General features: G+C 36.6%; 2 protein-coding genes across 3 annotated transcripts in view; both read left to right on the top strand.

Annotated features, from left to right (window-relative positions):
- The window catches only part of atp6ap1.1.L (ATPase, H+ transporting, lysosomal accessory protein 1, gene 1 L homeolog), a 31,323-nt gene extending 29,911 nt beyond the window's left edge, over positions 1-1,412 (top strand). Inside the window, exon 10 of one of the 2 annotated variants that reach the window (XM_018250582.2) lies at positions 734-1,412. In XM_018250582.2, the coding sequence (XP_018106071.1) occupies positions 734-943 (210 nt within the window). In that variant the 3' untranslated portion in view covers positions 944-1,412. 2 annotated transcript variants of the gene reach the window in all.
- A 7,302-nt stretch (positions 1,413-8,714) lies between these two features.
- Positions 8,715-24,762, top strand: part of slc13a1.L (solute carrier family 13 member 1 L homeolog) — a 43,913-nt gene continuing 27,865 nt past the window's right edge. The window contains exons 1-2 of the mRNA XM_018252578.2: positions 8,715-9,031; positions 23,906-24,033. Of these exons, the coding sequence (XP_018108067.2) occupies positions 9,019-9,031; positions 23,906-24,033 (141 nt within the window). The 5' untranslated portion in view covers positions 8,715-9,018. The remainder of the gene's footprint in view (positions 9,032-23,905; positions 24,034-24,762) is intronic.

Below are 24,762 nucleotides of genomic sequence, written 5' to 3'. Positions count from 1 at the left end.
TTAATTCATAACTCTTTAGAATCAATGCTGTACAATCTATCCAGGCAGATGGATCTTTTAGGTTCTATTTCAATACTTTCACAATCTATTCATTCCATTAACCGACTTAACATTTCTTTATTTGCTGAGAATAAGAACTCTTGATCTTTTGTCAACTCATATTGGATTACACCCAACTGCATATCCTGCCTATGTTCGAAAAATGATCCCTATTGTTTTATTTTGCTCCCAGAACATGTATTATGTCAATTTCTCTTTAAAAATGGTGTTGTTCTTCTTTCAGTTCCAGCCATTAAAGGGGATCTCAATGCAAAAACAATTGTTTTATGGTACAAAATATAATTCTAAGCAACTGTACAATAAGTATAGTAAATACACCCTATTGTGAGACCACAGGTTACCTGAGCCCCCTGGGAGGACCATACCAACTGATAGTATTGGGCTCACATTTAAAAAAATGCCCCCTGCACACATGTTCATGCCCTCAATATGTCCTTATTATACCAAACCCTTTTTTGATCCAAGAAAACTCCATCTATGCCACTGTAAGCCCTGCCCCCTTTGTGATCTGCTATTTGAACCTTCAACTCTCTCTGCTACAGGGCCCTTTACTGGAGTACCGCCTCTCATACCCCTCTAAAGTTTCATATATTATTTTTATCACATAATGTGTTTGTTTTAGCAATATACATTGCTTTTAATTATTCTGTTTTCTTTTTTTTTTTTTTTTCAGATTCAAGGATTTAACATCAAGAATAATCTCTTTTCTTATGCAAGTGACTGTGCCTCTTTTTTCACTCCAGCGATATGGATGGGCCTTGTATCCTCTATTGTTTTATTATGGATCCTGTCTTATGGGATTTTCATGATTATGCAGCTAACAACAAATGACAAATTTGATGATCCAAAAGGTCAACCATTGTCTGTTCCTCAAACAGAATAACAACCTGTGGGATGACTTGTATTTCCTATCAATGTTATTCTTTTGTAGCTATGCAGCTTTTTATTCCAGTAGCTATTCTGTCAAAGATAAATGACATTCAATGTCATTAATAGTGAAAGAAGACAGGCAGGTATATAAATAATGCAATATATCCTACTTAGATCCAAGTCATGCAGCTTTCCTCTAGATATTCCACTCCAGATGTCTGTATCTGTCTTAATCCAAGTAGAATCCAGGCTTGTTTTGAATGATACTTCAGCTGGGGTTTCTTGTAAATGAAAACAAATTCACACAAAATAATTTAAAAAGGCCTTTTGTATTAACAATAAACCCACCTGTCTTTGTTCCAGAAACAGCTGCCTGTAAACTTACATTTATTTTATTCTGTATTTTGCATACAGTTCTGTCAGAAAAGGGTAATTGTTTACTTAACTGTTCAAATTAAAGATGAATATGTATTAATTATTAATTTATCTGTATAATATTATCATTTGCTTTTGACCTGAAATGATCTCTATGACTTCTTTTCTGTTACAAAATTTGCTGTGCTTCCTGCCTCTCTCTAGAATTTTTTGTCTTAAAATGCTCCCTGGGGCAGAACCATTTCTAGGACTGGAGCCACCTCAGACAGCTCCTGTAAAGCTGTTCCCCCTTGCCCCCAGAGCTTATCTTTCCTGCGCTGGAAGGGGTCCAGGGGGGCACATCGCTAGAGCAGAGAGTATACTTATGCTCTCTTGTACTAGTGATGTGGCTTTTTGCGCAGCTGGTAACTTGTTTTGCACTGCCATCTGAGGTGAGTTTTTCAGTTTGCCTCACTGGCACAGAACCTCTGCCCTGCAGACCCTCCTATCTCTTCATAGATGGATCTAGCATGCACCCAAAATGGACTTCAATTTCAGTGTCCAGAATCCATAGAGCTACAACTGCACTTAGCGCTCGTTGAGCCCTTAAAGGACAATTAAACCCTAAAAAATCCATATTTTATAAACTGAACTTATTGCACCAGCCTAAAGTTTCAGCTTCTCAATCGCAGCAATGATCCAGGACTTCAAACTTGTCACAGGGGGTCACCATCTTGGAAAGTGTCTGTGACACTCACATGCTCAGTGGACTCTGAGCAGCTGTTGAGAAGCTAAGTTTAAGGGTTCCCGCAAATTATCCAAATTATCCAGCATAAAATGAGGATGGCCTATAATATAAGCTGATGCTACAGGACTGATTTTTAAATTCTGATACTAGTTGCACTGGCTTCTGTGCTGACGTAGTAATTATCTGTATTAATTACTAACCAGCCTTATATTGTGACATTTCTATTCTATGTGTACTGTATATTGTGAGTGGGTCCCTAAGCTCAGTAACTGACAGCAGCACAGAGCATGTACAGTGAATCAGCAGAAAAGAAGTATATATATCTTCAGATGAACAGATCTTCCCTGCTAAAGGGTTGTGGTTGCCTTGGGCTGGTACAGAAACCCAAGCATAATGTACACAATTTCTAGCCTACTTCTTTAGTTAAGCTTTAATTTTCCTTTAAGTTAAGATAGCAAAGTTGAACATTTGAGCACATGTGCTGTTTTACATTATATCAGACAGATTGTCTGTCTCTCTCTTACCATTATTCCTTAATGTAGTTTTAATACCGTGGGGCAATGTTAACCCCTAAGTTTTGTGGGTGTACTGACTTTTACAAGTTTTGTAAATGTAACTGATTTATACCGCCTAGAAAGAATGTAGTCATTTGTGTCCTTTTGCCTTAACCCGTATCGCTGTTCTCTGGTTTTCACACTTGGCTGGACATGGCCTACTATCCTCTTTTATTACATCATTGTTGTCAAGCACTCTGTTTGATAAATATTCCCTACTCTCAGTCCGTGTGATCATTTCCTCTACTACAAAGTGAAGCAGGATAGAGGTAATTTTTGTAGTGACACGGTGCAAAGTACAAAATATTAAGCAATCCACCATCTTTTCACCACTCTGTGCCCTGTGCTGCAATTGCTGCTGGTGTCTGGATTCCATTTCAGACCACAGAGACCTATGTCTGTCCCATGAATATAGTGTTGCCTACATTTATTGGAAAGCAGATGAATTCTGCTTTAAAGTGGCGATTCACCTTTATTTTTTTTGTAGTTTTTAAAATGATTTGCCTCCTTCTGACTTTTTCCAGCTGTCAAATGGGAGTCACTAACCCCATCTTAAAGGGATACTGTCATGGGAAAATGTTTTTTTTCAAAATGAATCGGTTAATAGAGCTGCTCCAGCAGAATTCTGAACTGAAATCCATTTCTCAAAAGAGCAAACAGATTTTTTTTATATTCAAGTTTTAAAACCTGACACGGGGCTAGATATTTTGTCAATTTCCCAGCTGCCCCTGGTCATGTGACTTGTGCCTGCACTTTAGGAGAGAAATGCTTTCTGGCAGGCTGCTGTTTTTCCTTCTCAATGTAACTGAATGTGTCTCAGTGGGACATGGGTTTTTACTATTGAGTGTTGTTCTTAGATCTACCAGGCAGCTGTTATCTTGTGTTAGGGAGCTGTAATGTGGTTACCTTTCCATTGTTCTTTTGTTTGGCTGCTGGGGGGAAAAGGGAGGGGGGTGATATCACTCCGACTTGCAGTACAGCAGTAAAGAGTGATTGAAGTTTATCAGAGCACAAGTCACATGACTTGGGGCAGCTGGGAAATTGACAATATGTCTAGCCCCATGTCAGATTTCAAAATTGAATATAAAAAAATCTGTTTGCTCTTTTGAGAAATGGATTTCAGTGCAGAATTCTGCTGGAGCAGCACTATTAACTGATTCATTTTGAATTTTTTTTTTTTCCCATGACAGTATCCCTTTAAAAACAAATGCTCTTTAAGGCTGCAAATGTATTGTCATTGCTACTTTTTATTACTCATCTTTCTATTCAGGCATTCTCCTGTTCATATTCCAGTCTCTTATTCAAATCAATACATGATTACTAGGGTCATTTGGAACATAGCACCTGGACTACTGAAATTTCAATCTGGAGAGATGCTGAATAAAAAGCTAAATAACGCAAAAACAACAAAAAGATGAAAATCTATTTCAAATTGTCTCCGAATATCATTCTCAACATCATATTAAACGTTAACTGAAAGATGAACAACTTCTTTAAGAACAGTCATGGATTATTTTGAACTTAAGTATTTTTTTTAAGGTAACCTAATGCTAGTAAAGCATTTACTGTAAATACAGTCTTGTCAAATCTGTCAGTAGAGGAGGGTAAGTTTATTTACCTTTCCATGATAAGGCTAGTACTATATTTTCCAGAGGCCTCCCCTCCTGTCTGTGTTCCAGCTGTAGTGTATTTCATGTCCTTCAGTTACTGCCATTACAATGATATCCAGAGCTCTCTTTATTCTTCTAACACCTTGTTCAGAGGGATTCACGAGTACCTTATGTGACGGGACAGGTGGGAATGCAGGCCCATTAACTGAGAAGTCTTATTAGATGCAGATCAATTTATTCTTCTGCCCCTCAGGCCATCATGAACCCTCTAGGCAGCAACCAAATCAGTAACCCTCAGAGACTGTGTACCTTATGACAGAGGCTGTACTTCCACAGACATCACCCCAATCAAAGCTGGATTAACCCTACCAAGGCACCAGATAGCACTGGCTCAGTATAGTATTTTAACGTATCGCAATTCTATTTTCTCCACTATCGGCGGGCATGAGAAACTAACAACCAAATTTATATTTACATTTTAGAATGTAACATCTGCTTATTATGATTTTATATTTTAGGCATTTAGCAGCATATTTATTTAAATATTGTAAAATATTTTCATAGCCGTGGTACAAAGTCAAGCAGAATAAAAAAACATTCTTTACATTTTTCTTATTATGGAATTGTGCGTCTATCTTTGAACTTGATGCCCTCCCTGCAGCAAGTGAAATGGTAAAAAAAAACAGGACTAGATTGCTAGCAAGTCAGAAAAACAGAACAAAATTAAGATACTAAATTTTTTTATTCAAAAAGTAACTTCTAGGGATACATTCAATATTTAATGATGATCTGTCCTAACTCCATTGTCTGCAGACTTCATCTATTTTTTGTTTATGGCTTGTCTTCTTTCATTTCCTTTTAAATGTCACATATATATGTTAAAAGTTTACAAAATGAAAGAGGGAGTCCAAAGAGCACTTAACTAATATTTAAATACAATAGGCATGCAGTGATTGCAACAGTCAACTGGCAGCTCCATCAAGAGGTCTGTTTGTATTCCAGCTGCTATTGTTGAACTTGTGCATTTTTATCTAGAACACACAGTATTGAATGTTGATTTATTGGGTAGGTAGTTGGTACTCTTTTTTCCTGCATTCTCTAACTACATATTTCTGTCATGGGTTGCTTAATTATAAAAATTGGAGCCAGTCAAAAAATTATATGATAAAGAACATGACTTTGGATGCCAAATATAAATTTAATTTAGAATTAATAATACACGCCCCTTTAGTAAACCTCACATCTTGTCACGTCTTGTCGTGGTTATCCTTCGAATTCAGCTTGCAGTCTGTTAGATTAAAACAATTACCATCTATCCATTTAGAACCAGGAATTAGGAACACACTTGAAATATTAAACTTTACTACAGAACGTTTTTCACAGTAGGTTTGCAGTGTCGACATACACATACATTTTTTCAACAGTTTGCCTAAACAACCTATTTCAGTAGAACCTGGCCTGCAAACATTGCTATGATCAAAAAAGCTCCAGGTTCCCAAGAATTCTCCTTACTTTTCTATGGATATACAAATCAACTATTGAAATGCTAAAAGTTTACAGGCATCATAGTCATCATTTTAATACACAGCAGGATCTCTGGTCATTGACTTCTATAGAAGTAGTACTAATTATGACTAAGGAACACACTGTATATATGAAACAACTTTCACTTCAATGGAAACAGTGATGCGCAGCAGAGACTGGCCACCATGCTGAAATTTAAAATGTTTCAATGTGCTCTTCTCAATCTGATGGGAAAAGGAAGCTAAATCAGAAAACAAATTGTTAAAAATACACAACAATTAGGGGGTTATTTGTCAAAATCCGATTCTTTTTTAAAAGTCCAACCAAACTAGAATCCACAATTTTACTTCATTTATTGTTTAAAAAGCACAATTCAATTGGATCGGTTTTTTCAGAATCACTCATCAATTAGGGGTTTATTTATGAAAATCCAATTAATTTTTTTTAAAAAAAAAAAATAAAAATAAAAGTCCAACCAAACTAGAATCCCCAATTGTACCTCAATTTTTGTTTAAAAAGCACAATTTGATTGGATTTTTTTTCCGAATTGCTCGATTTTTCATATTTTTTCTGAAAAGCCCAAAATAGCTGGATTTTCGGGCTAATTCCAGCGCAAGATAGGGACCTTTTCTATTTACATATATACAACTTTGAAAGACTTTTTGCAGCATTGCACTTTAATAAATCCTTAAAATTTTGAAAAAAAAAAAACTCTGAAAAATGTGAGTTTTGTCCTAAAAAGCCTGACCGGGGTTTGGTAAATAACTTAATGTAAAGAAACTCATTGTATTTGGTGTATTATTTGAAAATGATGTGTTTTATCAAGGCTATCTACCCCTTGAACACACCAATACTATTTTTGGGAGGGCGAGTTTATGAGAAATTATTTTGCCACTATTTTAGAAATTTTTAACTAATATATTTTCAAAAGCAGGCTTATATGAGTACTTGGTTTTTATCATTTATAGCATAATTTGTTTTAAGGCTATTCTAATGGATCTAAATGGCAGATATCCCATGGATGACAAATCTTCTTGTGTGCCCTTAAATGTGAAGAAGGAAGTAAAAGTGTGAATATGAGTAATCAAATCAATAATAAAGGGTGGATAAAGATAAGCACTTTTACTGGAAATGTTAAGCTCACACTATTGAATTCTATAATTAAGCATGAACAATATAATCTGAAAGAATTAAGGAAATACCTTGGCAAGGATTTGAGCCATGGCAAAAGTCAAATATTGGATGAAATGTGTAGTGAGCACAGAAATATGTCTGCTTGTCATGCATAAAAGAATTATGGTTTGAAAAATGCTGTGAGCAGTATGAAAAAGGCTATTTTAAAGGTAACAGAACTAGATAAATAAGAGTGTTATTTAACATTGTGATTAGCAATTATTTCTATATAGTAAAGCAGTTTGTAAAATTTACAAAATAACATGGTGCTCATGAGTGAGCACTTGTGTTTGTGGCATATCCGTGCGCACAAGTCAACCCTGTCCTAACCGTCTGCCATACAATCCCTCACTAGTCTAAATGGAATGAGAGTGTTGTATCATCAGGAACGCACAGGTGCTCACCCTTCTCTGACACTGGTAAATGAACTCTCAAATCTTAAATCAGTTAATCCTTAATAGTATCAGATATAATTTAACAGGATGTAATGCTGAGTATTCCAGATGACTGTTTATTTTTATGGGCAAATTAGGATTAACAATGTTGGCAAAGTAAATAAAATCAGGGAGATGTAATTGAATTCTGATAGAGTGGTACAAGATGGCCATTGTATGCCTAACTATTGCATGATCCCCGACATTCATAAATAAGATAGAAACTTTGGAACTTAGAACTTGCATGCGTATGATAAAATAATGGAACATTTAGAAGTGTAGGCAAATATTTGTTAGATTCAATGGAAAATGGTTGAAAGAATAAGTAAAAAACTCAAATTCCTGGAGAAATTGCTAGGTTTTGAATAAAAAAAGTCCATCAAGCGCACAGAAATGGTAGGTTCACAATGAAAGGAGTGTTAGGAGTCACTGAAGTTGGAGCCGACCGTAAGAGTAACAAATCAAACACTGTTAAGGAACAATGAAAAACATGTTAGTACAGAAGAAATCTGTGCAAGCAGGGGCGTAACTATAGAGGAAGCAGACCCTGCAGGGGGGCCCAGGAGTGTAGGGGGCCCAGTGAGACCCTAATTAATTAGCAATTCTAATATATCTTGGTAAAATAGGCCAACTTATAAATATTTTGGGGCCCTAAATTGAATTTGCTATGGGGCCCAGTAACAACTAGTTACGCCACTGTGTGCAAGGAAATGATGATTTCTACAATGATGTAAAGGCTGCTTAAATTTAAAAGCACCATATCCTTTTACACATTCATGTTCATTCAAGTTTTTTATTGAAACTAAGTTGACCTAACTCCCATCCACGAAGTTAGCTCATATATCAAAAAATTAGCTAGAAAAAGACAGTGCGAAGAAAACATTTCAACAAAATCGGGCGTCAATTTGAATCGTGCAACTTTTTAGAATCAACGATCTGTGACCGATTGGCAATGAAGGAACCACACAGCAGATAATGCAACAGAAGGTGTAGCTTAGCCTTTAATGGCAGTTTGTTTAAGGAAGTACAGACTGTCCCTTTTCAAGGCTTAAACAAAACATAAAATAAAATCCTACTCCTGTCTGGAGACTAACTAAACAGAAAGATTCCCTTTCTAACCCGCTGGTCAGCTATTCTGATTCCGACACACACAAAATAACAAGGGTATTCACCTTCTGAGTACACGGCAGCTTTTGTCAGAGCACTTTCCCTGGAGCTCCCATCTCCTCTCACTGGGCTCTCTGTCTGCTCAAAAACACAAACTTTTAACACTCAGCAGCTAGGTTAATTGGCAGCCCATGCACCTGCTTGCCTGACAGAATTAACCCTAGAGCTGCAGGAAGAAACATTACTTCTTTTGCCTACAAATTCCCCCACTCTGCCACAGCTCTGAAAACTTGACCTTATCAAATTGTCGCCCTGACAAGCCAAATTTTTTGGATTATCGGACAAAAACCAGCACGGATCACAAGAAACAACTTCAAGGACATCTGCTGTTGACTTCTACATGACCTCGACAGGTTATAGCTGGAGTATTTTCGTATTCAGATTTTTAGCAGCTTTGGGGTATAAGAAATCTCTAAAAATTTAATTTAATAAGACTCTTGGACAGATTTTAAGATTTTTTTTGATCTGAAGCTCAAATAAAATGAAGTCACTGAATGGCATGTATTTGAACAAAGCAAACAAGCATGCAAATGAGAGGTGAGTTTGGTACCTGATCCACTGGGAAATTAAACAGAGGAATGTAATTAATAAAAGAACATAGAAAAACACCTAACAACAATATATTGTGATACTGCATTTAAATGAAAACTATACCACCAATTTAGGTCTCTAAAAAAATGTATTGCATAAAACAGCTCATGCCTAAAACCCAGCTTCATGTAAATAAACCATTTTCATGACATACTTTTTAGTAGTATGTGCCATTGGGTAATCATAAATAGAAAATTGCCAATTTAAGAACTAAAGACTGCCCCCTGGGATTCCTAAGATTTACGGTTCACACAAACTAAACATGTTAGGTCACATGAGTCAATTAACGGGCAAAAATCTGTATTTTGCTTCCACACTTCTTCCTGTTACAGTTAGAGCTGCAGTAATTCTGGTCAGGCGGCTCACAGACCATCACAAAACGATGGTTCACGGTAAGACATATAAAAGGACATTTACTTAAATATATATACCAGATTGGTAAGATTCTTTAATATGCCTCTTATTATGACGTAAACTATCTGTTGCTTAAGTATTCGTTTCCGGGATAAAGTTTTCCTTTAACTACGTAAGTAGTTATACATAAGTGTTTTGCCCTAGGAATTGAAGGAGGAATCTTAAAGGAATTGTTAAAATTGTGTAAAAATAAAAACCAGGTAAATAGATAGGCTGTGCAAAATAAAAAATGTGTCTAATATAGTTAGCCAAAAATGTAATGTATAAAGGCTGGAGTGACTGGATGTCTAACAGAACAGAACACTACCTCCTGCTTTGCAGCTCTCTTGGTTTCAACTGATTGGTTACCAGGCAGTTATTTCCACAGTTATGTCCCATGTGGCCCCCCTTCAAGTAGCTGACTAACTCAGAGTTAGAGAGCTGAAAAGCAGGAAGTTTTATTCTGTTCTGTTAGAAATCCGGTCACTCCATAACTAACTATATTAGAAACATTTTGTTTATTTTGCGCAGCCTATCTATTTAGCCAGTTTTTATTTTTACATTGAGCTAAGCTCTGGAACATCTGATTTCCTCCCACAGATCTAGGAATACAAGGATATACTTTATGTATCCTTTTGATCACTCAAAATAACATTGTGACGACTAGGAAAAAAAGCTTTACAGTAATAATGTGCTTGGTGGAGGAGCAGAATATTCCACATCTCAGCACTCACCCAGAGGACAATCTGTTCTGTAATAATGGGAAAATGGAATAGCTGTTTAATCACTATATGCTAAATTCTGATTTCTGAACCTCTTCAAGCTAAAAACATGTGACACAGCAAAAATCATACATTGGCATCTGCATCCTTGAAACAGTTGTTGGCACAAATTTACATGTTAAGTTCCAGAGAAGGACTGTATTTCCATGGAAACTGAGATTTTTTCTACTATGGCACATTATGAAAAGTATTTTACTCTTTCTTGCATCTTTATTTCTTGTTCAAGCTATCCATTGAACATTACTACCTTACTTATTTCCTGTCTTTGTCTGAAAGTGCCGACTTGGCCTATCTACAGTAGGTATAAAACAGGATGGGTTGAATATTCACCAGGTTTTGATAAACTAATTACTGCTATCATAGGTTTCTATTGTGAGCAGGATCAGACAAACAGACAGGTCTTGAACAGGGCAAAGTCCATTTATTGTTCACATATAAAGGCTCTGTGAGTAAAACAGAATAAAACAAAACAAAATCCTTGCCACACTTGGGCTCTAACTAATACACAGGGTAGTTTCCCTCTCTACTACCGGTCCTCTACTGGGATTCCCGGTCAAACACAAACAGTACAACTCCCCAGAGTCACAGTACCTTTACAAAGTCCTTTCCCTTTGGGGAAAAATAAACAGCCACTTCCAATGGCTACACTCAGCTCCCAGCTCTCCTCAGTGTGTGTCTCAATCTTTCACTCTGAGCCCCAACCCTCTCTAGCAACTAGCTGATCTAGCCTGCTATTTATTCCCCAGGTGAGACTTTCTAGGGGAATTAACCCACTCAGAACTGCTGTACATATGGGAGTAAGACATGAACCTAGGGGAAATATATCTCCCTTCACACTGTGTTCCAGTTACCGGTTCACACTATGCTAATTGATACTGTACTGCGTTAGTAAATTACCCTTGAAATTACCCTTGAAAGTGACAACAAAATACAGAACTGGATACGTTTTCCAACTTTGGGCTTGATTCAACTCAATGTGATAAATGTTTGATAAATAAATATGTGTTTACCTCCAAAAATTCGTGCACAGTAAAGGTGTGCCTGTCCAATGACTTTGATAAGCTTTCCTTGTCCTTTTAAGGAGAAGGAAAGGCTTTGTGCACTTGGGGGTGCCAAATGTTAGGAACTCACAAGTGATTGTATTGACTTACCTGAAACCCCAGGCTGGTGCTCCTATCAGCAGAAAACTGCAGCGACGTGGGGTTATACCATTGAGCCCCACTGAGCGATCCTCTTCTGGCTTCTTCTTTCTTCAAATTTCTCGGGGCAGATGCATGTGCAGTTGAACGAAAAAGCTGACTTTTCAGTTAAAGTTCTCAGCTGTGAGAAGGATGAAGGAGGAAGACTGAAGAGAATCGCTCAGTGGTGCTCACTGGTATAACCTCGGGTCGGTGCAGATTTCTGCTGATAGGAGCACTGGCCCGGGGTTTCAGGTAAGTCAATACAATCACTTGGGGGTGCCTAACATTTGGTACCCCCAAGTGCGCAAAGCCTTTCCTTTTCCTTTAAGTGAATATGGAAAACAGTCAATTTGGTGTAACTGAGTTATTGCTGTTTAGTAAATGGTTTTATTATCATTTTTGGCAGAAACTGTTGGTATCACTCCTTTTTTTCCTGCAAATCACACCGTAACTTAACACACAATATTCTACCTACTTCTAGAATTGCTTAAATACTGTGAAACATAAGTCAAGTTCATAACTTTTTCATTTTTTGATGCCGAAATTAACTTCCAGGTTACTCTCTAAAGGTCAACATTGCCTATGAACATCTTCTATTGGCTCATCCCAACCAATCATAGGTTATTAGTTAAACAACACACCCAGACATACTGTAGCAGCGCTATAAAAAGAAGTGGCTGTTCAAAATAAGCCACGATGTATGTCAAGAAGCCAAGGAGTGATGGGTTTTTATAGCCCTGTTTGCCATGGCCAAATCTAGCAATAACACTTCTAGGACTTAAAAAAAACATTGAAAATTACCTTGGCACATTCAACTTGCAAAAACGAAGGGTTAAGAGTCATGTGCAAACAAGTGGAGATGATTAAATTGTTTACACAGTGGATTAGTGGGATCCATTGTAGGGGAAATGATTAAGAATGATTTGTGACAACAATTGTTGAAAGGCCTATTTAGAATTTGTGTGGATATGTCTTAGTTAACATATAACATTTTAATATTTTTAACACATCAATATCTTTTTGAAGGTTTGTCTTCATAGCTTTAGAATAACCCAGAAGACAAAATATATTGTTGTGCAAAGTTGAACATTATAGCGTTTAGCAGCTGATTACAAATTGGTGTTTATTTCATGAATGAAAAATGGAATAAATATAAAAAAGCTAATTTGTCATATATTTTGAATAAATATATCTTTAAAAAACAAAGTAAGTGGTTTTGGGTTGGATTGAGAAAAGGTAGCAAAAACATAGGTAATGAAAATATATATTGGTTAATGCGATAAGTGTTTAGTGCAACTAATATGCAAAAAGTCGCACTTATCATGCAAAATGTACCATATTGCATTGAATTGAATCAAGCCCTTTACTTTAGGATAGGAGATTTGCAAAAGGTTCACCTAAGTTGACTTTTGTCAATGATATTAATAAAACATAAATCATTTACAGTAAAGCACACAGACATTCCTGGGACAGAAAAACTGTGCAACTACTCTTCATAGTTTTTCCAAACTTCAGATTGAGCACAAGGTTTTTTTGCCGAACCAGCTCACACAGTATTCTATACAATTTAAAAGGAAGAGGTGTATGTTATAATGTTCTTTATTCAAAGGGGACATGGCACATGGAGAACATGGAAAACAGAGATTTATTATACCCCAATTCTGCTTAAAAATCCGAATCTGAAATTTTGACCCATTTCGGCCCAGAGTCTATGGGCATCATTTTCGCTGCGAAACTTGGCGAAAAATGTTGCTCTTCACTACTGTCAAGGTCATGTAGAAGTTAATGCCAGTTGTCCCTGAAGATGTTTCTTGACATAGTGTTCTGCTCTGGTTTTTGTTAGATTATCCTATAAATTCGAGTCAATAAAGTCGAGTATTTGGAGTGTCAATTCAAATTGGCGCTCAATTTTGTCGTGACATTTTTCACATTAACTTTTTGGTTTGATTATTTGATAAATCTGTTAAATTTGTTGATGGGAATTAGGTCCACTTTGTGTTAATAAAAAAAATGAGATAAATGCGAGTTTTAGTAAATACAGTCATATGAAAAGTTTGGGAACCCCTCTCAGCCTGAATAATAAATTACTCCACTTTCAACAAAAAAAAGATAACAGAGGTATGTCTTTCATTTTCCAGGTACATCTGAGTACTGGGGTGTTTTCTGAACAAAGATTTTTAGTAAAGCAGTATTCAGTTGTATGAAATTAAATCAAATGTGAAAAACTGGCTGCGAAAAGGTATTAAAGGTGGCCAATTGCAAGTTGTGCTTCTGTTTGACTCTCCTCTGAAGAGTGACAGCATGGGATCCTCAAAGCAACTCTCAAAAGATCTGAAAACAAAGATTGTTCCGTATCATGGTTTAGGGGAAGGCTACAAAAAGCTATCTCAGAGGTTTAAACTGTCAGTTTCAACTGTAAGGAATGTAATCAGAAAATGGAAAGCCACAGGCACAGTTGCTGTAAAACCCAGGTCTGGCAGGCTAAGATAAATACAGGAGCGGCATATGCGGAGGATTGTGAGAATGGTTACAGACAGCCCAAAGATCACCTCCAAAGACCTGCAACAATATCTTGCTGCAGATTGTGTATCTGCTACCTACTGTCAAATTTGGTGGAGGTTCCATCATGCTGTGGGGCTGTGTGGCTAGTTCAGGGACTGGGGCCATCGTTAAAATCGAGGGTCATATGAATACAACCCAATATCAACAAATTCTTCAGGATAATGTTCAGGCATCAGTCACAAAGTTGAAGTTACGCAGGAGTTGAAAATTCCAACAAGACTATGACCCTAAACACACTTGGAAATCTACAAAGGCAATTATGCAGAGGGAGAAGTACAATATTCTGGAATGGCCGTTACAGTCCCCCGACTTGAATATCATCGAAAATCTGTGGGATGATTTGAAGCAAGCTGTCCATGCTCGGCAGCCATCACATTTAACTGAACTGGAGAGATTTTGTATAGAGAAACGGTCAAAAATACCACCATCCAGAATCCAGACACTCATCAAAGGCTATAGGAGGAGACTAGAGGCTGTTACATTTGCAAAAGGAGGCTCAACTAAGTATTGATGTAATATCTCTGTTGGGGTGCCCAAATTTATGCACATGTCTAATTTTGTTATGAGGCATATTGCATATTTTCTGTTAATCCAATAAACTTCATGTCACTGCTGAAATACTAGTTTCCATAAGGCATGTTATATATTAACAGGAAGTTGCTACTTTGAAAGCTCAGCCAATGATAAACAAAACTCCAAAGAATGAAGAGGGGTTCCCAAACTTTTTCATGGGACTGTACCTCAGTGGTGTAGCTTCTTCTGTTATAAACAGCGTGGAGTCATGCATCTGGGTGGATGTCTATTTTGTATTACATGTATGCACGATTACATCACATTTTTTTCGATGTTGAAGAGCTGAAACGTACTACTGATCTACTGACTTATTAGGGTGGTGGGAGATATTGGGCAAGATTCAATCTGATCAGAAATCTACTCTCATGGTTTATTGTATGAAAGCTTTAGAGTTTATTAAAACATGTTTTTAATTACCTTGAATCTGGGTTATGAAATTATTTCTGTACCCATTTCTGTTTCTTATCAAGGGAATTTTAACTTTTATCCATACCTGTACATTTCTTTGTCTATGCTTGAAAAATTATTTATGGATTCTAATTGGAAGAATTTGATGGAAGTTTGTGGTTGTGTTCATTCATACTTAACTGTAATATTCCAGACTAGTTAGCTGCTATTCATCTTAACATGATTAAGCAACTTTTCCTCTAATTAAACTTTTTCTTTGCCAGGAAAAAGTATTTGATTAAAGCATTACTATGACTGAGATGCCAATACGAATTAAACCATTCATTGCCAAAGGTTTATAAGGAAATACAATCTTCAGCCCTTTTTCATAGCTTTAATGATATAGAATTACTGAATAAGGTGTACTTAAACATTGCTTCACATTGCTTGTTTTTAATGTTACTTTTTACTATCAGAAGCCTGGATAGTGCTTACGTGAATGAAGCTGCAGTAATGACATGACATTTCTTTGGGGGATGCAATGATTTTACTTTTAGGCACATTTACCTAAAAGTTCTATGAAGACAGTGTGACAAGGTGCTTTTCTTCTTTTCTAGGTAAGTATATAATATGCGCTTATATAATTTCATTGATTGTCTATATATATATATATATATATATATATATATATATATATATATATATATATATATATATGGGTAATTCAAATAAAGCCTTTTCTCATTAATGCAAAATTAATTCATAATGGAACTGTTCAGGAAATAATTTGCTTTTGTTAAAAAATAATATTGCTTAATGCTGCACACTGTGTATCTTCTGCCATGTTCAGCTCAAATGTTATGTTTAGACTGCTAGAGAAGATACCAGTGAATAACGCTGCAAAAATGTAAATATATAGTTTTATGTATATACTGTATATGTTCCAACAAGCCTTAAATAAGCTAAACCTTACAAATCAAACAGATCAGTGCCCTCTTCACAATTAAGGGGCAGATTTATTAAGAATTCGAATGAAAAAATTGTTTGTGTACTTCGACTACGGAATAGTCCAAATTCGATATGAATTTGAAAAAGATTCAAAAATTTGAATATCGAAATTTATCATGTACTGTCTCTTTGAAAATTCGACCAACCGCCATCTAAAACCTGCCAAATTGCTGTTTTAGCCTATGGGGGACCTCCTAGAACCTATTTGGAGTCAATTGGTGGACTTTGAAAAATCAAAGTTTTTTTGGGGAAAAACTTTGAATCGAATGCGATCGAATGCAATATTCCTTCGATTCGAACGATTTGGACGAATACGGACCTATTCGATGGAAAAAGAACCTATTCGACCAAAAAAAAAAAACAACTTCATTTCAGTTGGTCTTTTTGAATTTGAATTTCGAAGTTTTTTCAATTGGAAATTCGACCCTTGATTAATATGCCCCTAAGGGTATTTAAAGTTTGTTGGAATGACGTTATATTATCCTTGAGAAAGGTCCCTGAGAGGACCGAAATGTCAGTTTTGTGTACAATGCATTAGTAACAACTCCACCTATAATATCTAGCCCTCATATAGGGGGAATATAATATAATTCGCTAACAGAAAAATTGTTCACAATACAACTAAATATTCACTTTTAAATTTTGGAAATATATAATTTTGTGAACCCTTTGCTCCTCATGTGGCAGTAGGATAGTGATTGCAAATTTTATAGTTTGTCCAATTAAGATTCCCGATACAATAAAAGTCCAATGAAGAACATTACACTGTGATTTTTATTATTTGTGCACAAATTTGTTTTCTTTGTGAATGTTATTACATTTCCCCCATAGCTAATTCCCACTTATGCAGACACTTTTATATTACACAGGAGATCATCTGGTTTTGTATCACTGATACAAAATTAGCTGGACTACAATAAGCTCTAGTACTATCTTCCACCCTGGGAAAGCAATCCTTATATCCTAATGTGCACTAAGGGACACACTTTCTAAGGCTAATGACACAAGGGTTGGTTTCCAAACTAATGTATAAGCGTAGAAAAGGTTTCCCTGAATCAGGGGCGTAACTACTGGGGGAGCAGGGGGTGCAAATGGGCCAGGGCCCGCACCCCCGCAGGGCCCCCCCCGGAAGATCGTGCGCGCTGCAGCCAGCTGGAGTCGGCTGCAGGCGCAGAGAAAAATCGCGCAGACGAGGGTGGGGGCACCAGGGCCCGCCCCCACCATGTTACGTTACTGCCCTGAATGTGTGTTCGCTGCCTGTCATGGGATCAACCAATAATGATATAAGAGTCAGTTTACAAGAGCTTACAATCTAGATTGGTAAAAAGGGTGCAGGGAGATAAAGTGGCTGTGTTCATTCATACTAAGCTGTAATATTCCAGACTTGTTCCATGCTATTCATCTCATCATGATTCAGCAGCTTTTCTTCTAATTAAACTTTTTTTCTTTGTCAGAAAAAATTATACTTGCGTTAAGTAATTGATTAAAACATACCTTCCTTACAATCCTTATATCCTTATGTGCACTAGGGACACTAAGGGGGTTATTTATTAAGGTTCAAGTTGTATATTCCATGAGAATTTGAGTTTTCGAGGTTATTTTTCTAGTCAAAGCTTACATTTTCAGGTTTAAACTCAAATTTTCCGAGATTTATTATACCCCGACCCTGGAAATAGCTTGAATCTGAAAATACTCCATCTAAAACCTGTCACAGTCATGTAGGAGCCTTCATGATGTTTGAGTTTTTTCAGAGTGTTTTGGAGAAAATTCGATCAATTCGAGTTTTCAAGCTTCGCTGCTCGAACTCGCAGAATCAAGTTTTTTCAATCCGAGCTTTTTCTTAAATAAGAAACCATTCGAGTTGGGAGTTCATTCAAGGTAAAAAAAACTCTAACATTTGACCTTTGACAATTAACCCCCTAAGTACAGGGACACACATACTAAGGCTAATGGCACAGGGGTTGGCTTCTTCAATAATGGATAAGAACCAGCATAGAAAAACTGTCCCTGAATGTGTGCTCATCAACATGCATGGGATGAGCCAATTATCATGCACACACTAGAAACGCTACAGTATGTATTTATGTGAGAGGATGGCAGTGTATTGGCTTTTGTCCACTGCTGCCAGTAGATTTTTTTTTAAAGGTCATTAAAAACAGGACATTCAGTAACTAACTATCCCTTTAAACATCCCTGAACAATTAGGGGCAGATTTATCAAAGGTCGAGGTGAATTTTTGAATGAAAAAAAAATCGAATTTCGAGCTCCTTTTTGTGTACTAGATTTTGAAAACACTTCGAAAATTCGAATATCGAAATTTGTCATGTACTGTCTCTTTAAAAATTCAACTTCGCCATTCACTATGTAAAACCTGCCGAATTGCTGTTTTAGCCTATGGGGGACCTCCTAGAAACTATTTGGACATCATATTGCAATTTTGTATAACAACTAAATGTTCATAAATGCTACTTTTAAATGTGCTTTTTGTTTTTCCCACATATAGACTGTTGCAACGACACGTAAAAATATAGATAACAAAAGTTGCTTTATAATTAATATAATGCAGCATGTCAAATTGAGCCAAATTATTACCAGTTAGATTGTTTTATCCAATTGCATTGCTCACAGTTGCCGCATTTAAAACTGCCTGTACTCTTTCAGCACCTACTATTGTTTTTCTCTTAAAATGGCTTTAGACTAATAATACTTTAATGCTCAAATTTCTCCAATACCTAAACAATGGTTGAGGATTTACTAATTGTCCCATCACAGGATCATTAGCTAGAATGTCCCAATACATTTGGTTCTTTTCTTTTTTTGGTTTGTTGTTATATAGTTTATCATTATATTTTGCACATCCTTGTTTACTGTATACCGGGTTTATTATCTGCCCGTTGCGAATTCCAAAGGTGAACAGTAGTTTAGTTTGGTTCATTATTATATGAGCATGAACTTTTCAGGATATCCCAAGATAATGCACTTAAATTATGCATAATACCTTTGAAGTTTTACTTTAAATAAAAATGCCTAGCTGTGTAGTTAAAACAGCACAGTGGACTTTGTAACACTCAAAGCAAGTAGCAACTTCAAAACATATCGCCTTTATTAGTTTTCCCATACGATGCCTGAATCTAGCAAGTGGGAATAACATTTTTCTAAAGATCAAACTCTGTTTAATTTAAAGGAGTAGTTCATGTTCACATTAACTTTATCTCATAGAATGTCCTATTTGTAACAATTTTTCAATTGGTCATATTTGGTAAATAAATCTTCATAGTTTTTGAATTATTTGCCTTACTTTTCTGCCTCTGTCAAGCTTCTAAATGGGGTCACTGACCCTGGCAGCCAATAGACTATTGCTCTGTGAGGAGTCAACGTAATTGCTGTTGTTAATCTTTGTCACTTATCTTTCTTTTCAATTTCTAGTCTCTGATTCAAACCACTAGGGTTCCAGCTGATCCTATATGTAAACAATAATAAAAAGAAACAATGAAGGGTTGCTGAGATTACAAACAAATAGAACTGATGAACAAAAAGCTGAATAATATGAAAACCCCACAAACATAAAAATTAAGATGGCAAACTGTTTATCACTGCCTTCATTATGCTAAAACTTAATTTAAAAGTGGAGGAGCATTCCAGCCTTCAACACAAAAGCTAAAATAGGCATTACAAATGTAATAAAACCACCAAAGTCTGTGGCCAGTATAAAAATTAAATATACAAATTGCAACTTCTTAGAAGTTATTTCCTTGACGTTATTAGCCATTTATTTACATCAAACACTGAGCATTTTTGTTGCAAGATGAGTGCTTGCTACATGAACCCTTTTTTTGGTGTTTTGCACAGTTTTGTATTAGTAATTTTATATTTAGAAATCAAATTGCAGTACATACTAATGCTATCTTCCCTGGTGGATTACCACACATTTAAACACACATTTATGACAGTACTGCTCACAAAGGTGAACATGAAACTAATATACCAACAGCCATGGTAGCAAACAAATGCAATGACAAAACAGCCCACATAGTTCATGCAGCTTCAGAAAAATTATAGTTAGTTCAACATATTACATAGCTCATTTTTCAATATTTGGCATTATTGTGCTCTGCCTGTTCAGTAGTGGCATAACTTCGGGGGCCCTGGGCCCCCCAGCAACATTTTTTGTGGGCCTAGCCTTCCCCCTCCCCACACTGAAATCATTGAAAGATTGTTTATGGGTTTGCACTGAGGACTATGGTTTCTTATCAAGCAATATCTTTGAGTTGGGATGTCATATATTCTGCATTTTGCACTTACCTCCCAAACCTTATCCCAAATCCAGTTGTTGTACAAATCCTTGATCCCAGTTTTGTCATGCTGTGGATCAAATCTCCTAAGCAACTGATATTAATCAATGAAGAAATGTATCTCCTCCAGAATGAAATTTGCTGGGCAACTGAAGAGGGATTCATACACAGCCTATTTATTTTACAGCGACCACAAAGTCTGAACATAGTTTCTGCTAATGCAAAACAGTATGTCAGTAATACATGTTATTTGCTTTTTTACCCATAATGAATCATTTTTCCAAACAATTCCAGCCCCACTGAGTCAATGTATAGATTTGCAGTAGCTGCAATTGTGTCTGATGCGCTAAATGTATGCAAATTTTCTTGCACATTTTGACTAATTGCAATGAAAATTGTCAGTGGGGATTGAGTCATTTATGGTGCTTGCCAATAAAATGTCATCTCTGCTTAATTCTTCAGACATTTCAGTCTGATGCTCCTATTAACACAGCCCGGAATTGGATGCCTAAAATTAGCACCTTCAAGGTGGAGGTGCTGCAGGGTTGCATTGCATCAATAGGTGAACTTATGCACAACAGAACAGATTGTGTGAGTACAATGGCACTTGGGGCCCATTTACTAAGGGTCGAAGTGAATTCGAAGTGAATTTTCTAATTCAAAAACTTCGAATTTCGAAGTAATTTTTGGGTACTTCGACCATCGAATAGGCCAAAATTCGATTTGAACTGAAAAAACTTTGAATATTTGACCATTCGAAAATCAAAGTACTGTCTCTTTAAAAAACTTTGACACTTCGCTACCTTAATCCTGCTGAATTGCTATGTTAGCCTATGGGGACCTCCTAGAACCTATAGCCAGAAGTCAAAGTTTTTTTTTTTGAAAATCGTTCGAACTATTTGAATTTGATCGAAAACGGCTAAAGTCACTAAAAGAAAACATCGACTATCGAATTTATACAATTCGATGGTCGAATTTCAAAGTTTTAGCACTTCGAAATTCGAACCCTTAGTAAATGTGCCCCTTGGTGTCTGGGGTGTGTGTTTATGCACAAGTATGTACCTTTAAAGGACGTCAACCCAAAAAATATTTTATTTCTAAGCAACTTTCCAATATTAATATATTAAAAAAAAATTTAGTGCTTTTAAAGTTATTTGTATATTCTATTGAAAACAGCATCTGCTTAAAGGAGAAGGAAAGGTTAAAACCAAGTAAGCCTTATCAGAAAGGTCCACCTAAATATACCAGTCAACCCTCAAAGTAATGCTGCTCTGAGTCCCCTGTCAAAAGAAACACTGCATTTCTTTCCTTCTGTATCAGACTTCCTGCCTTCAGCTTAAACCTCCTTGCCCCGGGCATGAGCATGCTCAGTTTTCTCCTCTTCCCCCCTCCCCCTTCTCTGCTGTAATCTGAGCCCAGAGCAGGGAGAGACTCAGGCAGGAAGTGATGTCACACCAAGCTAATACTGCAGCTGCTGTCCTCTAGATCTTCTAGAGCTTTTTACTCAGTTATGGTAAAACATTCTACATAATAAATATAGTTTTCTAGCTTGCACTATTGCAACTAATCTATTGGCAATAAAATGCCTCCATAGCTTTCCTTCTCCTTTAAAGTAGTGGTTCACCTTTCAGTTTACTTTTAATATATTATAGAACAGCCACCTTTTAAGTATTCTTAATTACTTATTTTTATAATTTTTTAATTATGTGCCCTCTTCATCCGATTCTTTTCAACTTTCAAATAGGAGTCACTACCCCCATCTTAAAAACCAATGCTCTGTGTGGCTACAAATGTATTGATATTACTACTTTTTATTACTCATCTTTCTATTCAGCCCTTCTCCTATTCATAATCTAGTCTCTTATTCAAATCAATGCATGGTTGCTTGGGTCATTTCAAGCAATAGCAACCAGATTGCTAAAATTACAAACTGGAGAGCTGCCGAATAAAAAACTAAATAACTCAAACCCCACAAATAATAAAAAAATTAAAACCAATCCAAAGTGTCTCAGAATATCACTCTCTACAACTACATCTCCTCCAGCAAGACAGGTCTGTCAGTCCATTGGCTTGTGTTACATTGTTTGAAAAGCCAGAGCCACCTGGAACAACTGGAATTTGTACTTTATACCTGTATACTGATTAGTGATAAATCCACTAGGAAGTGAAAGACATAATCTCTCATATGTAATTAAAGGCACTAAGTCTGCCCAGGAGCAGTAACCCATAGCAACCAATATGCTGTTTGCTTTTAAACACATGACCAGGAAATGCTACCTGCTGATTGGTTGCTATATACAACACCACATTTCTCACCCACTTACTTCGATCTTGCCCACTCTCACACCTTGTGTATTACTCCCTTCCCTTTAGACTGTATGCCTATGCATAGGGCCTTCCTCACCTCTTTGTACCTGTATTGATTGTGATGTTTGTTACTCCATATATTCTATGTATGTAATTCATGTGATGTAGTTGTATAATCACAGTTACTTTACAGTGCTACGCAATATGTTGGCGCTATATAAATACATGTTAATAATAAAATAATAATAATATAGGTTACTGCCCCATGCAGCGCCGATCCGCGCCTATATGCCGCCTGAGGCGGCCTTCCGTTGCCGCCCCGACCCCTCCTCACGGCGCTCACATTTTCGGCGCAGGAGGGGGTCGGGGCGATGCACGACGCTAGTGCAGAGAGCGCAATTGCGCTCTCTGCACTAGAAGAGCCGAATTTCCGTGTTGAAAACCGGAAATTCGGCTCTTAGTTACCAGGAGCGGCATTTTTGCCGCCCCTGGTAACCAGGGGGGCGCTGCCGCCTGAGGCGAGTGTCTCAACTCGCCTCATTGGTGGAGCGCCCCTGGCCCCATGACAAACAAAGAGCCTTTAATTACATAACCCCCAATAAGTCTTAAGTCAATAACTTGCACCTGCGTCTACCAAACTGTTACTTAGAATTCTGTACCCTATGTTTATCTATTAGTATTAAATTTGTGGGCCTACAGTTAGCACTTGACTTTTTGATAGATCAAAATAAATAAGTGGAGAAGCAAAAGTATGGCCAATTTTGTGAAATATAGGAAACAGCTACTGCAGGAATCAGTGAGTTAAAACACCATATTTGCACATGTTAATGCAGTTACTGTATATTTTATTTCAAACATAGGAACAAAGAAAATTGTAACTGAGGCATTTGCAAAGGTTTGGACACCCTACTCCTAGTCAGTATTTAGTAACAAGCAACTTGGCACAGATCACAGCTTATAAACTTTTGTATCTTTTAGTTCTTGCTGTAATCTAGTCTAAAAATGAGCGAGTTTGGCAAGTTGTTCCTTTCATTATATGTATTAGTTAAGTTAGTTTATTTTCCACAATGGTGTAATAAAAAGCCTGACATGCAGTAACTGGCAGCGGACAGCAACCATCTGACACAGAAAGTTCATACTGCAGGAAAGTGGCATACAGTATTATTCTTTTCAAGTACCAGAGAGTTGATCAATACTGAAGCTAGTAAAACAATAAAAATTTATCGTTAACTGAGTTTGAAAAAATGTTTCACTGGTTAAAGGTGATTGCTTAGAGAAACATTAATCAGGGCTGCCTATTTAAGTATCATCTTATGTGTTTTTGCACTTTTACAGGTAACAAGAGCCTGCTAGCTACTACAATGCGGGCTTTTCTCAGATACATATGGATCTACCGTAGGCTTTGCTTGATTGTACTTACGCCATTACTATTGCTGCCTGTGCCACTTATCATCAAAACCAAAGTAAGTACCTTTTCTGTTGGTAGTTATAAATAATATTGTTATTATAAAGCAGTTACAGGCCACTGAAGCAATGGCACCAAAACCCATTTTGCTCTAATCCTATTGCCTATATCTTACCAAATTTTCAAGGAGAACTGTCTCTTTAACTTTGATCTACCCCTACCTTTAAAAGAGGTAGATGATAATTAACACAGATGAATGTATAACATTACGAATGTTGGAGAATTTAAGTTAGAAGTATACAAAATGATACTTTTCTAGGTTATTTTTTGAAAATGTGATAAGAATATCAGTTACATATAGGGGCAGATTTATCAAGGGTCGAATTTCGAATTAGAAAAAGCTTTGAAATTCGACCATCGAATTGGAATACTTCGACTTCGAATATTGAAGTCGAAGTTTTTTTACATCGAATTTGGCCATTTGCAGTCGAAGTAAAATTGTTCGATCAAACAATGAAATCCTTCAAATCGAACGATTCGAAGGATTTCATCCATCGATTTCAAAAAACTTAGAAAAAATGCTCTAGAAGGTCCCCATAGGCTAACATAGCACTTCGGCAGGTTTAATTTGGCGAAGTATTGAAATCGAAGTTTTTTTAAAGAGACAGTATTTAGATTATGGAATGGCCGAATATTCAAACTATTTTACTTCTAATCGAATTCGAAGTCGTAGTATCCTATTTGATGGTCGAAGTATCCAAAAAATTACTTTGAATTTCGAATTTTT

The sequence above is a fragment of the Xenopus laevis genome, chromosome 3L (genome assembly GCF_017654675.1).
Source record: "Xenopus laevis strain J_2021 chromosome 3L, Xenopus_laevis_v10.1, whole genome shotgun sequence".
NCBI lineage: Eukaryota > Metazoa > Chordata > Amphibia > Anura > Pipidae > Xenopus > Xenopus laevis.
This window is presented reverse-complemented; position numbering and strand designations above follow the sequence as displayed.